Source organism: Oryzias latipes, chromosome 3, assembly GCF_053564925.1.
Source record: "Oryzias latipes strain Hd-rR chromosome 3, Olatipes_Hd-rR_3.1".
Lineage (NCBI taxonomy): Eukaryota > Metazoa > Chordata > Actinopteri > Beloniformes > Adrianichthyidae > Oryzias > Oryzias latipes.
In genome coordinates this window covers 17359561-17376484 of record NC_136239.1, presented here as the reverse complement: position 1 = coordinate 17376484, position 16924 = coordinate 17359561, and the positions used below count along the sequence as shown (strand labels likewise).

The following is a 16924-nucleotide window of genomic DNA, read 5'->3' as shown; positions in this document are numbered from 1 at the left end:
TAGGATACCTTTGTTTTTGTGATGAACAAGAATTAAAAAATATACTTTTTTCTTCCCTTTTTTTTACCAGTGATATTTATTTAATTGTAGTTAATGTTTTTACTGTCAACAATAATACAATTTACCTTAACATTATTTATTTGAACCTTCTTTCATTTTCTATCCACAATTAATTTTAGATTTCATTTAAAAAAACATAAAATCATTAGAGTTTATTTTTCTGTATTTTAACTAAACTAAACTAGCTATGGCATCTTGTTTTGCATTAGTTATTTTCAGCTAAATTACATTTGTAGAATCAGAATTTCCTCTTCAAACAGAAAAAAACCAGACCAGGAGCAAAACTAAATCGTTGTGGTTCAATAAGAAAGAAAAATTGCTTTTCAACTTAAATAAAGCAGCATGTATCACATTTGTTATAGAAGGTTGGATATAAAACATGTTTATTTTCTTTGTGAAGATGATGAATAAAAACAAACTTTTGCCAATATGTTGGCTGACTTTCAGAAAATAACAGAAACTTTGAAGATTTCCAAAAACGTCTTTTGTACTAGAGTGGGATTTCCACATTTATGTAGATTCCAAAAAGTGAATACATTTCTCTCTAATGCATGACACATTTAACCTAGCACCCAGCTCTCATTGGTGTTTCTTTCCTAGTGAACAAACACACACTGCACAGTGCTGTCTGACTGTGCAGTGTTCATGCTGTGCCACCACGGGGCAGCATAGGAGTCCTTTTAGTGGAGTCTGTTAATACTGAGTAAACAGCGGGTGCAACGCCAGGAAATAATCCCTTGAACATTTAACCTGCTGTTGTGTTGGTGATATTTTATCTGACTCGTCTGATTCGCCGTGACGTGGAAGGTACTATAAATAAGACCTGGGCCTCAGTGCTGCACTTGGTTCAATGTTCTGGACACGTGGCATTGCACGCACTGTCACACACATGTCTTAAGATAAATATGCAGGTTAGAGTCTTAGAAGAAAGTGAGCGAAAGAAACAGAGGAGTTGTAAGCAGCTTTTGAGCAACAATCAAGGACTACTGCAGATAAAAATGGGTAGTTTTTAAAGATCGTTTCAATTATGCTTTTGATTGGTTTTATCATTATAAGAAAATATTTTCAAATATAATCTTGAAACAGGTCAAACTAAATGTCTTCTCCTAAAACTAATGATTGTTATTACTTGGTCAAAGTGTCTGTGGTCTACCACTCATGTTTCATTGATGACTATACTTCGCTGACATGCAACTCTAGGGATGACAACATTTTAAGAACGTCTGCTTAAGGGGTATTTGCACATTTATTATGCACAGTCATAACACTTTCTTTTTGCAGATGCTGACCACAACGTAAAGCACTGCAGTGGTTGACCACAGTGGTCCCCTTAAGTAGTCGGCTAGAAATATTTGCAAACACTGCTGGTGTTACACTTTCCCCCCCCCCCTTTTCTTTCTGGAGGCGGAAAATCTCCTTGAGCAAAATGCAGAATCTGCCGGCCATACTCCAAAATCAGAGAACTGCCACAGCTTCAGATTACAGCAGATTACCAGGCAGGGTGCTCTTACGCTCTCTCTGTTTTCTAATGCTGTTTTTAATACAACCACATGGGGGATGTTTGTCACCACAGAGAGAACACAAAGCATCTTTTCCGACAAAATTACACACTTTTTTGATTTTTTTTAATGATTACCTTTATCTAACTTTATCTTTAAAAATGCATTTGCACTATTTAAAGTCATTTTAGGTGAAAGAAAAAGGAGGTATAAGCATATAATACACATTCTCAGCATGTGGTAGATTAATAAATAAATACGTTGTGACTGAATGCCCCCCGTCCCTTTGCATAATACTGCAACATAAAGAGATTATGGTCAGTGACAGGCCATGCTCAGGCAGACCCTACCATTTGACTTAACATAAAGGGAGGAATTTAATAGATGAGAGAAAGACAGGTTTCAGTGTATTTTTCACAAAAATGGGCAGATGACAAACATGTTTGCTTAATGATACATTTTTTAAAAAGGCACAAAAAAGGAGGATAAAAACAGTTACAAACCTAAATTGTTTTTAGGTTTGTATTAAGTCATCAGAAGGGAGGAGAATGCAGGAACAGCAGGTGGGTGGGTGGGGAGATGCAAGAGGCAGCAGTGGTCGGGTGGGGGTGGGGGGGGGGGCTCTGTGTCTACAGTGCTGTTAGTGTGGATGTTGTGTTTGTTCAGGGATGATTTACTGCGATCTCTTGGAGTAAAAGATGGGACCTTTTTGAACAAAATATGACAAGGAGTATGCTGAAAGAAAGGAGAAGCAGCACCTGCCAAAACAAAGACGGAAGATAAGTAGAGAGACATTGGAAACTTGCTGACCATGGCTTTGGCTTGTCTCGGTCTGGGCTGCACTCCTGTGCAATGCAAAGGTACTGGCTTCAGCAACAATTCCTATATTAAAACATTTGTCTTCCGACGTGTTTCTGTCATTACAATTTATATTTACTCCGAATGTAGTGATACCTCCATGTATAGCCTTATCTGACAGAAAGTATTTTCTATTGTCTCCATCAAATTTTTGTTGATCTGAAAAGGTGAACAGACAGAAAAAACATGAAGTGACTAGGATTTAAATGCATTAGTTTTTTTTTATAGCATACACTTGTTTCTGTCCACTATTTTATTTGGTATATTTTATTTGGTAACCAGTCAAATGTTATTTATTCAGAAATACCTGAAGGCTTAAATACAATTGTTAAGAATAAAAGTGTTAAATCACAAGGTGTAAAGAAATTCTATTAAATTTAGAGAATATTATTGTTAATGTTTTACTTCCTTATCATAGTGGTTTATATCACTTACATGAAAAAAAGGTACATGACATACCGTGTGAATTAAAGATTGAGTTCAGCTATGTCAAAATTAATTTTGTCTGTTTTATTCCACAAATGCCATGTTTAAACAAAACTAGTCTATCTAGACTGGCACCAGAGACACATCATAAATTTAATTCATGAAGCATATCATGAATATTCAGTGATAGACTTAATAGACTTGTCTGAAAGAGTAAAACAAAAAAGCTAACAACACTTAGTCCGTCCCTGGATCTAGTTAGATTTAAAATAATAATAACACTACTGCTGGTGGTTGTGAAGGTTTTTTCTTGCTTTCTTTTGCATTATCGTCAAACTCAAACACACTTGTTCTCTTAGGAGTGGGTTCAAAGGGTCAGAGTTTGCATGGAAAAGACTAGGTGAAGTCCAAAGCTAGGCGCTATAAGAAAAATGACCATATTTATGTGGATGAAACAAGAGTTGTGGTGCAGAAGACACGTTTTCCTCTGCAGAACTGGCCATATAGTGTTTCTTATATAACAGCTGTCTACTGTGACAAGATTCTGCAGCCGCTGCCACAGGGAGTGTGACCCAGATACACCATAATACGTTTCCTACTAATGACTTGTGTTCACTCACATTTTGACCATTGAGGGAGATAAATTTATGTAGCTTTTCCAGAAAGAGGAAAGTCAGTCCAGACTCTTCGAGTTGTTGTTAGGTGTGATTTTTTTTTTAGTTTTTACTAATGTAAGGTGTAAAAAAAATGATCTAAAATGACCAAAAAAATGTCACACATCTCTGTCAGATTTACTTATAAGAGGTCTATAATGTTCACCATAGGAGCACTTTATTGCGAAAGACAGAATGTTAACAATAATTCAGGAAATTACATTGTGTGATTATTTTAAAGAGTTGGTTTGTATAGTGGTGCAGAAAACAAGTATTTTGCTACAAACAAGTAAGAATTCTGACCCTCATTGACCTGTTACTTCTTTTTTAAGAAGCTCCTCTATCCGCCACTTCTTGTGTAGTAATGGGTCCTGTTTGAACTTATCTGTGTAAAAGAAACCTGCTTAAACCAGCCCATCCAAAGTTTTCCAAAAACCATCTGGATGATCCGGAGGAGGATTGGAAGAATGTCATGTGGTCAGATGTTTGGAGGAGAAAGAATGCAATGAGTTACACCCCAAGAACATTAAATCCACTGTGAAGCATGGGGGTGGAAAGATCATGCTTTGGGGCGGCATTTCTGCAAAGTGGCCAGGATGACTTATCCGTGTGAGGGAAAAAATGAATGGTAGCATTTACAGTCAGATGTTGGGCAGTGATAGCATTGAGGTCAAAACATGGCTAGATCTTCCAGCATGACAATGATACCAAACACATCACCTAGGCAACAATTTCAACATTCTGGAGTGTCCTAGTCTATTTCCGAAGCTCAATATATTATAGAATTTATGGAGGGAGTTGAAAATCTGTGTTGCTCAGCAACAGCACCCAAAACACGCTCAAGAGAAAATCCGCAAGCAAAAATGGACTGAAGCAGCTGAACTGTGTACACATCTGGTGAAGATCTACCGACATTTAAACTATGATCGACAACCATGGTTACATTAAAAAAAAAGGGTGAACTTTTGTTATTGACAAAACACTTTTTTCTGCTGTGTTACACAAACCAATTATTTAATAATCATGCAATGTGATTTCCTGAATTTGGTTTTGTACATTCTGTCTCTCACAGTTGGCATGTATCTATGATGAAAATTACAGACCTCTCATCTCTCATCAAGCGGAACAACTTGCAGAATTGGTGACTGACAAATACTTTGTTGCCCAAGTATTCATCTAGATTTAGGTCCCACTGGAAAAATAACCTTTTGACACAACCGTAACAATCTCAACTGTGTCTTGATCACCCTTTGTGTTACAGTTTCTTAAAGGTGTTTAAAAGAAAGGAACTTACAAATACACAGAATTTGGCATTAATGGATTTAATCAGTTAAATTCACTCAAGAAATGCTCGTAAAATGTTTGTCACATTCGTGCCAATTTATTCTAAAGATGTGCAACAACATTTGCACAATATCTGTATTTGCAGATAATTTCATCGCGCGTGAAGATTTTTGCACTGCAGTGGGACAGTTTTTGACTTAGCAAGTGCATAAGTTTAAAAATATTGTTATAGCAACCCTTTATATCCTAATTTTTTTCACTCATCATTGGAAGCCTTTTTGTTGCCAAAAAAAACTTCAATTAAGGGGACACTCTTTTACTCAGTTAATTTTAACATTTGTTTCACTGCTAAATTTGAATTTTGAAATTTGAATCTTTTCTGCCTGATACCAAGTTCCAAACTATATTTATAGTTTCATACATTTAAACTCAATGGTTACTTTTTACTTTTGTCTGAGTATTCTATTCAAAATGTAAATGTATGTTCCAAAATATAATTTGTACTTTACACGCACAGACTTGGAAGGTCCACATGCCTCAAATTCTGGACTTCTTGTTCATGTGGATGAATGCCCAAAGATTTTTAGAGTTAAAAAAGAATACAGCAAAGTTCTTTTAAAGTTATTTAAATTTTGGTGAGCTGACATTCTTTTCCTGCTTCCGCCTCTGTAATACTTCCGCCAACGTTCAAGTGCTGCAACAAAATGTATTGTTGGATTATTGGAGTCCAATTTTACCCCAGATTCCAAACAAAAATGTATCATGAGTTAAAACTAGAACTAAATGGTCTTGTTTTCTAGAGGTTAGTAGTTTTGTCTTGATAAGGAATTGAATGATCACCATTTGTTTCCAGTCCAAGTAGAGCTTTGATCGTCCCTAGTTTTTTTTCAGGACATAGACTTTGCAGTGTTGAGGGTTTCTTAACTGTCTTGCTTCATTTTATCATTTGGCAGCTTATAAAGCCCGAAAACAATTACAGATTTAATCAATGCAAGTAATTGGGTAGTCTAGTAAGTCTGCTGTGTTCTGGCCTCACAGTTTTGGGTGAAATGTATTGGGTATGACTGCTAGGCTACTAATTAGAAATGTCTTTTAGAGACACAAAATGAGAAAATATAGCTGATAAATATTGGCAAAGAAGCCTAGGGTCACAATCAACAGATAGAAAGACAGAGTATAACTTTTTTCTCTCAGTATGGACACTTTTTTTTTTTTTAGTAATGATACATTTTAATTTCTATAAACAAACACAGGAGAGATTTACAGGAATTTAAGGTGTGTGAATTCGTTCAGATGTGGGTTTAAGTGCCCCCTGCTGGAACATCAAAGTGTTGCTCCAATTAAAATGAAAGAAAAGCTGCAGTTGGTGAATGTGAAGGCCAGAATGTGTAAATCTGCAGATTATCAGATGCATGACATTTCCATCATGTATGTTTTCCAACAGTTTTTTTTTTTTTTTTTTTTAGCTTTTTAGTTATTTATTCAGACCTCAAACTACAATACAAAAGCAGGAAAATGCATCTTGTATTGGTAAAAAATGCTCAATTTGTTTTAGGATCCACCAAAAATGTGTTGTTGGAAGTGGTGATCTGAAGTACTTGTTGGAAAATCTAAACACAGATTTTTTTTTTATTTTTATTAAGTACACACAATTGTATTCTAAAGTATTTTAATCTTTGGCTTGAGAGAATTCTGGAAGAGAACAGTGGACCTATTTCTAATCTGCAAGTGCTGTTACTAAAGAATGTCCTAAGCTGGTTGGAGGTCAGATGAGAAGTCAACTTTTCTGAGACAACCTCAGTTTAACTCTTAACCTGTGACTACCTTTAAGTATCAACATGACTAAGGGCTTAAGAGGTCTAAGTAAAAATGACATAAGTCTGACTTTTTAACTTGAATCAAAAAAAGAGGAAAGAAACTATGTTAATGATGGAGCTCCTACTAACACACCATAATTAATTTTCATTAATGAAACTGAGTCGCTGTAACGCTTTCCTCTAACTCTACCCTTTTTCATTCTAGCTGTGTCAAACCTGGAAATCGAGAGCAAGCTTTCAGCTCACTATCAGGCTCCTCTTCACCAGCAACACAACATGTTCCATCCTTCTACCAGACCGATGTGTCTTGAGGAGCTACACAAAAATGCTCAGTTCAGACTCCGAGCGCTGCATCAAGGTGAGTTGCTCAAGAAATCTACAGTCACTGCCTATGAGACATTAGAAGTACATTTTTTCTTACTTTGGCTTGGGGCTGCACAGATGAACAGCTTCATCAGCGGTCCTCGAGTCGGGAAAGGAACAGGATGACCATCTCTCTCTCAGTGGCACCCCCCATGCCATCGTTTCCCTCGCCTCACACCATCCGCCGACAACAGAGGAGTCGCTTGGCAAGAGCGGTAAGGTCAAGAGCTGTGTCACTAACCTAAAAGTAAGAAGATGACATAATTTCCTCTCAGCTGATCATGGGTGGTTAACCCAGAAAGGATTTCCAGCGCAGATACTAGCCATGCTAGATTCTTAGAGACTGCTCACACTGTCATGGAAATGTCACTAAAGATGCACTCAAACTACCTGGATCAAAATTTAGTTTCACAAAGGAGAGTTTTCTAAATTTGCTCTAATGAATTGAGAGCATAGTAGTATTTAGATTTGTAGCGCAGTTTCCCCCCCAAAAAACTCCCATAAATTACAACTTTTTCCAACTTTCTCTGGGTAAATGCTGGTACAACATTCAGTCACTTGGTGGCACAAATAAGAGAGCTACACTAAAACATATTTCATTAAACATGCAAATTTTAAAAACCTAAAAGCCGTTTACAACCAAACTATGGGATCACTGCATGTCACATCTACAATTCTTTAGAGAATTCATATTCAAATTTATGTTGATCTCAATTTTGCCTCATTTATTTCTGCAATTTCCAAAATTGACACAATATTTCAATTTAATGCATGCAGCAAGAGAGAGCAGAGAGGGAATGGGAGTTGGACTATCAACCTGGGAAGGTAAAACAGAGGTCTTCCTGTTGTGAACCTGTTAGCACCACTGAGCATGTGTTCCTGCTGTCGTTTGCTTCTGCATGTCTACCTTTTTGTGTTGTATAGAATTGCAGCACACAATATTGTCCTGTAAACATCTCCAGTGGCTTTTATTGAATCCTGTTTTATGATGGCATCATGCTCTGTTTTTCTATTTTGTAACACTGAGTTTTCTTTTTTCCCTCTCTGAAACTCCTAAAGGAGACAACTGTGAGAGAAACAGAGATTCAGGCTATACAGAGAAAAGTAAGCAATCATTTGTTTACAAAGAGGAAATGTTTAACGTTTTTGCCTGTGCTTGCTTAACAAGTGCATGTTTCCTTTGCTCACAGGAGAGACCATACAGAGTGGCAGATATCCAAGGAAAGGTAGGGGATAAAAAGCCTTTTTCACTTTTAACTGTTGCTTGTTCTTTGTGGCATCTAAAAAGCTGGATCTTCCACCCAAGAATTAAACAAAGTGAAAAATATCCATTCATTTTTGTAGATAAAATCATGCAGAGCTTTGGGCAGCAAAAATATTTAATAATTGTCCAAAGCTGTAGTTGAACTAGACAGAGAAAAAGCCTTTCATTCATCTGTTCCACTATGACTTTACTTCCTCTGACATTTTTCAATTCATGCCATCTGTTTGTTTTTTTAATTTTATGTTGTTGTATTTTTTGTTCGTAGCTTGAGTGCTTTTACTCACTTGACACTATTGAAGGTTGCATCTTCATTCCATGGAGTAGAAAGGTATCAAGCATTTGTTGTTTTTACCTTGTTTGTTCTCTTAATCTAACTTTTGTGTATTCATCCAAGAATTTTTTCATCATTAATTAAATTAAATGAAACAATTCTTAAGAAATAGCTGTTTTATTGTCTGTATTGTCCATTTAGAGAATCAGTTGGTGACTTGCTAAAACTAAGACTTTGAAAAAATCCTTCAAAATGTAGCTTGAGGTGTTTACTGTTCCCAGGCTACCTCAGCAGAAGAAGAGGAGATTGATGAGGTTCTGGAGGGCCACAGAGAAAAGGCCCCAGCTCTTAGTGATCCCAATCACCAGGAGAAACAGACCAACTGGTCAAAGGAAAACATCCCACCTCCAAAACAGAAGACAGCTGTGGATTTGAATGCTGTCTCTTCATGTATCATCCCCATCAATGTTACAGGTAAGATTAAAATTAAAATCAATGGGAACAAAGAATTATTCTGAACATAAAACAAGTTGCACTTTAAAGACAAAAATGCAAATGTCTTTACAGAGTTTGATTGAAAATTATTTTTAAATGCATTGTACATACACTCACTGGCCACTTTATTAGGCACACCTGTCCAACTGCTCGTTAACGCAAATTTCTAATCAGCCAATCACATGGCAGCAACTCAATGCATTCAAGCATGTAAACATGGCCAAGATGATCTGCTGCAGTTCAAACCGAGCATCAGAATGGAGAAGAAAGGTGATTATAGTGACTTTGAACTCGGCATGGTTGTTGGTGCCAGACGGGCTGGTCTGAGGATTTCAGAAACTGCTAATCTACTGGGATTTTCACCCATATCCATATCTAGAGTTAACAGAGAATGGTTTGAAAAAGAGGAAATATCCAGTGAATGGGAATTTTGTGGGCAGAAATGTCTTGTTGATGCCAGAGGTCAGAGTAGAATTGCCAGACTGGTTCCAGCTGACAGAAAAGCAACAGTAATTCAAGTAACCACTGGTTACAACTGAGGTCTGCAGAAGAACATCTCTGTACGTACAACACGTCCAACCTTGAGGCAGATGGGCTACAGCAGGTGAATACAACACCAGAGGCCATTCCTGTCAGCAAAGAACAGGAAACTGAGGCTACAATTCACACAGGATCACCAAAATTGGACTATCAAATACTGGAAAGACGTTGCATGGGGCTGATGAGTCTCCATTTCTGCTGAAACATTCGGATGGCAGGGTCAGAATTTGGTGTCAACAACACAAAAGCATGTTTCCATCTTGGTTCATGCTGGTGGTGGTGGTGTAATGCTGTGGGGGATATTTTCTTGGCACACTTTGGGTTTGCAAGGTGTACCTAATAAAGTGGCTGGTGAGTGTAGTTCTTAAGCCTGTGTCTAATGGCTTCTTTCTTCTTAATGCAGGAGTTGGTTTCGATAGAGAGGCCAGTGCCCGTTGCTCTCTGGTCCACTCTCAGTCAGTTCTTCAGAGGAGAAGGAAGCTTAGAAGGAGGAAGACGATCACTGGAATACCTAAACGCGTACAACAGGACTTGGGTAGGTTGCACAAAAATGTGTAAGAAATGAAATATATACATTAGGATTCTGTGCAAAATTCAATGATCTGAACTGAACATTTTGCAACTGAATTAAAACAAACAAACAAGTTTTTGCTTTGCTTTCAGACTCAGATGAATCCCCTGTTGCAAAGGAGCGCACAGTGATCATCCACGCCAACCCACATCAACTCTCCCTCTGTCAGGAAGACATCTCAATAGGTGGCCGTCTTCATCACACTCGTGACTCTGGGTGCCAGACAGATGATTTTCTCATAGCATGTACGTTAATAAGAATAGATAAGTATACAAGGTTATTCAACCAAGCTTGTTTCTAAGTGTAGCAGTACCGTAGTTGAGCTTTAGACTAGGATAGGGTTTAATGAAATAGGTATGAAAAGTTGATATTCTACATACTGGGGTGAACACTTGTAGGTTATTTTTGTGCTTAATCTGTCCTCTTAATATGTGATAATTGTCAGTATGTTTTCATCATTGAACCAGATGGACTGTGGTCCACACAGAAGTACATTAAAATGTCTTCCTGTGTTCCCCCTTTTGGTTTCTGCCTTCTCTTTTCAGGCACGGCTGCTCCTTCCAGACGACGTATTAGAGCCCAGCGAGGACATCAGGGAATCCCTGCTTCTCTGTCCCATTCAACAGGAAACATTTCCTCCTTGGGTGACCAGTCAGACTCTACATACACTTCAGCCTCAGTACATGGGGGGCGCTTACGCTCACGCAGTCTTCCACGAGAGGGTGGGCGTCTAATAGACAGCGATGATGATGATGACGATGACGACGATGATGACAATTATGACGATGATGATGACGATGAAGACTTGTCACCTTATGAAGCAGAAGACTTTATTCCATCTGGGCCAAGTCCAAGAATGAAGATGATGATGATGAAAGATGAAGAAGAGAGTACAGATGATCAGGCGGCTCCTGAGCCGCTGCAGATTGGAAGCCTAAAACGCCAGCAGCGATCGGGTGACAGAGACAGAGGGTGTGGGGGAGGAGGAAGCCCAGAACACAGCTGGATGGAGAGGGGCCGTTCTCGCTTGCCCCGGAAAGCCGACATGGGTAGCTGTGAAATTTCATCCAGTTCTGATACTTTCAGCAGTCCAATTCACTCTGTGTCTACTACAGGAGTTTTAGGCAGTCATGTGGACCACAAGGAAGACCATCAGTCATCCAGTGGAAACTGGAGTGGTTCCAGTTCCACATGTCCATCACAAACATCTGAAACAATCCCTCCACCTTCTTCTCCACCCCTTACAGGATCATCCCACTGTGATTCTGAGTTGTCACTGAACACAGTGCCCAATGCCATTGATGAGGGTTTCTCACTTGATCCCTCATACCACACTGACCTCAGACCCCAGGGCCAGGGCCACAGATCCAGCTCGTTTACATCCTCAGCCACAGATCAGCTTGATGATGCAGGGGTCAGTACAGCCAGTGAGGGGGAGTGGACATACCCTGCAGAACAAGACCAGGTTGACCCGGACCAAGACTCTGATCAGACTCACATCTTGACTCCAAGCCACGGAACAGTTCAGGATTACAGTTTGAAACAACACCTGGACAATGAAACTACTTTTAATGAAAAAGCAAACAGTATGGAAAAAGAGCCTGGATCACAATACCCATCTGATCCGCATTACTTCTACTCATCCTCTGTCAATTTTGGAGAGAGTGAACAGAGTTTCAGAGGATACACGTATAACTATGCAGACCCAGGGGCTGATTGTGGTCAGTCCAACATAATTGCAGCACCTTTGTCCCATGGAGGGTACCCCCAGCCAACAGCTGAGTTCAGAGCAGGCACGATGACTTTAGGGAGGACTTTTCGTCCGCTCAGGAAACTGAAGGTCAAACCTCCACCACCCAAACGAACTTCCTCGTTGAGGGAAACAAGTAGTAGGGTTGATATTGGAACTGACACGCAAGCAGATCAGGATCCACCAAAGATGGTATGTGAACAAGAACTTAATCTGTCTTCCACAGACATGAAGCTGGAACTGGAGCTGGAGCTTGGAGGTGCCCCAGAACCTTTACAGACATCATGTTTAGGGGCAGAGCCTATGGGCACTTGGGGCATGGGACTGAGCCAAACCATGGACCTTGTAGAGCCAATGTCCTTCAGTTCTGCAGATACACACTCATTTAAAGATGAAGGTGCTGTGCAGTCTGACTATGCAGACCTGTGGCTTCACAACAGTGAGCTGAAATCCAGCAATGGCGAGCACACGTCAATGTCCAACTCTAGTACAGCTACTGGAACCACTGTCATGGATTGTATGAAGTCTCCAGATAGCTCGTCCTCCTCAACAGACACACAGATCCAGCCAATTGTCCAGCCTACAGAGACCAAGACTACTAGTCCAACCGTTCAACCTGGAGACTTCAAACTTGGATCACCTGAGAAACTAGCTGGTCTTGCCTCACCATCAAGTGGCTATTCCAGCCAATCGGAGACCCCTACGTCAACTTTGCCCTCCTCTTCGGCAGCCTTCTTCCCAGGTCCACTGTCTCCGTCAACTGGTAAGCGAAAGCCCAAAGTGCCAGAAAGGAAGTCATCACTCTCTTCCTTGCAACACTTCCCTAGAGATGTAGCTACCATCTCGTCTTGCTATAAGAGAGACCCAGACTTTCCACCACCACCGTCCCAACTTGACCTTAATGTTCTTCATGGTAGCTATGTCAGACACACTCTCTCTCATCGGACTCATCACGTACACACACTTCATCATAGCAAACACAGAGTTACAAATGCTTTAACCACTGCAACAAAGATGTTGACCCCAGACACAGCAAATAGCAACCTACTGCCAAGTTCAAGTTTTGCTACAGAAAAACCAAGTTCAAATCTGTTAGCCCCACCTGGTCCCCGTTCAGTGGAACATCATTCAAGTAACCAGTCTAAAGATCAACAGAGTACTTTTACAATGCAACAGGAAACAGCAGTAGAGACTGTGACAAGACCCAAATGTCCTCCCATTAGTTCCACTTTGGCTCCTCCACCTGTTAACACAAGGCCTCTCCCACCTCGTAGGCCACCTCCAAGACCGCCATGCCATTATCACAGTTCCTCTCCTGAACATTCACAACCCCCTCCACCTGGCCGTCACCCTGATGGACCTCCTTCCTACGAAAGCCTGCTACTTAGACAGGACCGCTATGGACCTGGAACATTTTGGGCTATGACAGGCTTCAGGACTCGGATAGATCCCCCATCAGATCTCTCTGAGGACAGCTCACCTCTACATAGACCGGTACCACGTGCTCCTCACCCTTCACCAGTGGATCTACATACTCATATCCACGCTCACACAGAATTTAGGGGGCTTAACAATTCAGCGAATGCACAGTCAGAGTTTAGGATATTAGGGGAGCGCTCATTCTCACAAGATGAGGATGAAGATGAAGAAGAAGAGGAAGAAGAGGAAGAGCAGGTAAAAGAACCAACAAGAGCTGCATGTTCTAGAGTGAGCATGCGATCTGATCATCCTCCACCTCCAGCATATGAATTTGCTGGGAGCTCTTACTCAGACTCAGGGCCATGGGCTAGTCCAGTCAAAGTGCCTGATAACTCAATAGAAACATTGCATCCTAACATAATCTGCAATGTTAAGAAAAAAGGACATGAGCTGCAGGAAGCAGAGGAGCAAATGATATCAGGTGCAACCAGAAGTGCCCATCAGCAGCATCCAATGGAGACTAAAGATGACTCTACTACCCCAGACACCGAAGACTACTTCAGTAAAGGTAAACTCTCACTAAGTCCAACTGGCAAAAATTACTCATACACACTCAAATCTAATTTCTGTGCAGTGAAGTCATCTAACAAAATTTACTTAGTTAAAAAAAAATCATTAAAAAAAATCCTCAAAAGAAAGACAGCGACAGACAGTATGACACATTGTCTTTTTATAATAAACCAAAAAGCAGCTGGATTGCACTCTACATTGCCCATTTGAAGTTTGTGGGTAAAGCAGTATTATTCTATTGCAATAACAGAGCAAAACTGAGTCAGGATGTAAGAGTTACTAAATGTCTTAAAAAATAAACTTGCAAATGTATGTTAATGTGATGTAAATTAAGATTAAGTAATATAATGTAACTGTATAACGTAAGAAATGTTTGTAGGTCCTGTGGAAATCTTAGAACACAGAGGGCTATGTTAAACCAAAATTTCTTCAATTTTCATTTAATATACGTTTTTTTGTATAAACCATGCCTGAAGTGTACCTTACCTATCATATTCCTTAAGTAACAGGAAGGAATAGCAACTTAAGGCAGCAGTACAAAAATGGATTTGGAGTAAAGGTCAAGAAGTTCCCAACAATGTTTGAATTAGAGAACAGGAGTGGAGACCACAATCCATGAAAATGCCATGGAAAGAGGAAACAACCTAGAAACTGTCTTGACCTAAACCATTAATATGTAAAAGTGTAGAAAATGTTGTTATTAAAGTTTAATTGATTTTTTTTTAAACATAAAATAAAGTATACATACTGGTCTACTGAAACTAAAAAGAAAATTAATCACTGACTGGCATCAGTAGTATCAAATAAATATCTTTTTCCATTCCATATTGATAGCCAATAACTGTGTGTTCTAATCCTTCTTGACATAACATGCACCTAGACTCCACAAAGCTTAAAAACCTCCAAAGTCTAAAATGGTGGCAGCACTTTTTTGCATTTTAGCTTTCCTGTTGGTCATTGAGGAATGTCATTAACTTATTTTAAGTTAAAAAAAAATGCTTACTTTAACTAAAATTTTTGTCCCAAAAATCCTTAATTCTAAAATAATAAAAAAGGATGTGTTTTCTTTGTCACCTGACCATAGTTTAAAGTATTTTGAGGCTTGTAAATGCACTGATTGATACGATCAAATGAAATGTGATACAGGTCTTGTTTGCTTCAGATTCCACACCCAGTGATAATTCACTCTCCCCTCTGATGGACGACACCAAAGTGGACGAGGACATTATCATTACATCACCCAACAAAAGCCGAACAACTGAGGATCTGTTTGCCATGATACACAGGTGAGTCTTCTTCTGCTGTAATTTATCTGGAATTATCTACAGATTGCTTAGCTGGTCAATACATATAAACAGTGGAGTAAAAACGTATTTACCGGTAATCAGCCATCAATTGTATAAGTTCCCCACTTAAAAAATTGACAGAGGGCTGTAATTTTCATCATAGATATACCTCAACTATGAGAGACAAAATGAGAAAAAATGCTCCAAAAGATCACATTGCCTGATTTTTAAAGAATTTATTTGCAAATTATGGTAAAAATATGTATTTGGTCACCTACAAACATGCAAGATTTCTAGCTCTCACAGACTTGTAACCTCTTCTGTAAGAGGATCCTTTGTCCTCCAGTCGTTACCTGTATTAATGGTACCTGTTTGAACTTTTCATCTATATAAAAGATACCTGTCCACAACCTCAAACAGTCGAACTCCACAATGACCAAGAGCAGTTCTGAGCCCGGTGTGTACATAATATTTGAAGTTGGAACTAACACAGCTGAATTAGTTTTCCATGCTCGTTTTATATCTGATACAAGACCATATTGTGATGTTTTTTTTTGTTTTGTTTTTTTTCCAGATCCAAGAGAAAAGTTCTAGGTCGGAAAGATTCAGGAGACCTGAATGTGAAATCTCGTCTTTGCCCCACAGCACCAGTGAACCCCAACAATGTCTGCACTGGTGTTGTTCCTCCAGCCCCTCCGCTCAACTTTCAAGCTAATATAGCCAATGCTGTTGGGTCACAACGGGCTCCTGTGCCAATCTATCGCAGTGCTAAGAAATCAAACACATCCAATGAGGAGTTTAAACTTCTTTTGCTGAAGAAAGGAAGCAGGTCAGATTCTAGCTACCGCATGTCTGCTATAGAGATCCTGAAGAGTCCTATCACCCCTAAAACACCAGGCGAGTCCTTCCAGGAAGGGCCTGTTAAACAGGCTGAGGAGTCATCATCTATTTTTCCAGAGCCTCCCATTTCTGGCCTGGATCCAATTCAGATACCCGGTCTTTTTCCAAGGGCCAACTCTGAGAGTTTCACCCCAAAAACTGTGTCTATGTCAGCTGCATCTCGACAAGGACGTTCTCGGATTCCCCCGGTTGCCAACAGCAGTCGCTACAGTACACGCAGTCGCCTATACACAGCCCCGATGCAAGCCATTTCTGAGGGGGAGACGGAAAACTCAGATGGGAGTCCCCATGATGACAGATCTTCTTAAATCAACCTTACAACAGATACTGTAATTTCTCAGCCTAGTTGTAATGTAAATTAATACCTGAAAAATACAAAATTAGATTGTTACTGAAATGTACCAACATTATATACTGATGCTGTTCTGTTCAGTGATACTGAATGATAAAAGGATGATAAGGGGACAAATTGAGAAAATACTTTAGTATTGTGCCATATTTGAAAGGTTGCTCCGCCTAAAATTTAAATCTGTTTTCATGTGATCTAAAAAAATGTCCCAAATGTGTGGAAAATACTAACAAAAAAAGATGTGTCTGTAACAGACAGAGTTGCATGATCGAGAATAGACAACTGATATTTTTACTTGTATTATGAATGGTGTGACAGAACGGGTGTCACTTGGGGACTGCTTTCCTACTCAAATTAACACATTTTTATGACATGTAGTATTCTTTTAACTTATGATGCCAGGTTTTTAGTGGCTAGACCTTCCAGAGTTTATACTTAGTATTCTCACCAACAAGCCAGAGGTCTGTGTCACTGCGAAAATTACTAACATCTTAACTTAGCATAAACTTTATATCTTTTGTATTCCATCTGAAGACATGGCTTAGAGCG

The 16924-nt window shown here is 39.4% G+C and overlaps 1 protein-coding gene across 12 annotated transcripts in view; it reads left to right on the top strand.

Annotated features, from left to right (window-relative positions):
- nhsb (Nance-Horan syndrome b (congenital cataracts and dental anomalies)) overlaps nt 1-16506 on the top strand; it is a 54764-nt gene extending 38258 nt beyond the window's left edge. The window contains exons 1-13 of one of the 12 annotated variants that reach the window (XM_078944301.1): nt 2202-2419; nt 6803-6955; nt 7039-7175; nt 7738-7785; nt 8020-8064; nt 8151-8186; nt 8490-8552; nt 8777-8969; nt 9934-10065; nt 10194-10286; nt 10647-13838; nt 15003-15126; nt 15701-16506. In XM_078944301.1, the coding sequence (XP_078800427.1) occupies nt 2371-2419; nt 6803-6955; nt 7039-7175; nt 7738-7785; nt 8020-8064; nt 8151-8186; nt 8490-8552; nt 8777-8969; nt 9934-10065; nt 10194-10286; nt 10647-13838; nt 15003-15126; nt 15701-16334 (4899 nt within the window). In that variant the 5' untranslated portion in view covers nt 2202-2370 and the 3' untranslated portion in view covers nt 16335-16506. Of the gene's footprint in view, nt 1-2201; nt 2420-6802; nt 6956-7038; nt 7176-7737; nt 7786-8019; nt 8065-8150; nt 8187-8489; nt 8553-8776; nt 8970-9160; nt 9261-9933; nt 10066-10193; nt 10347-10646; nt 13839-15002; nt 15127-15700 lie in introns of those variants that run through there. The other 11 variants (XM_078944299.1, XM_023953341.2, XM_023953339.2 and 8 more) reach the window with 11 other exon arrangements.
- Nucleotides 16507-16924: the final 418 nt, after the last annotated feature.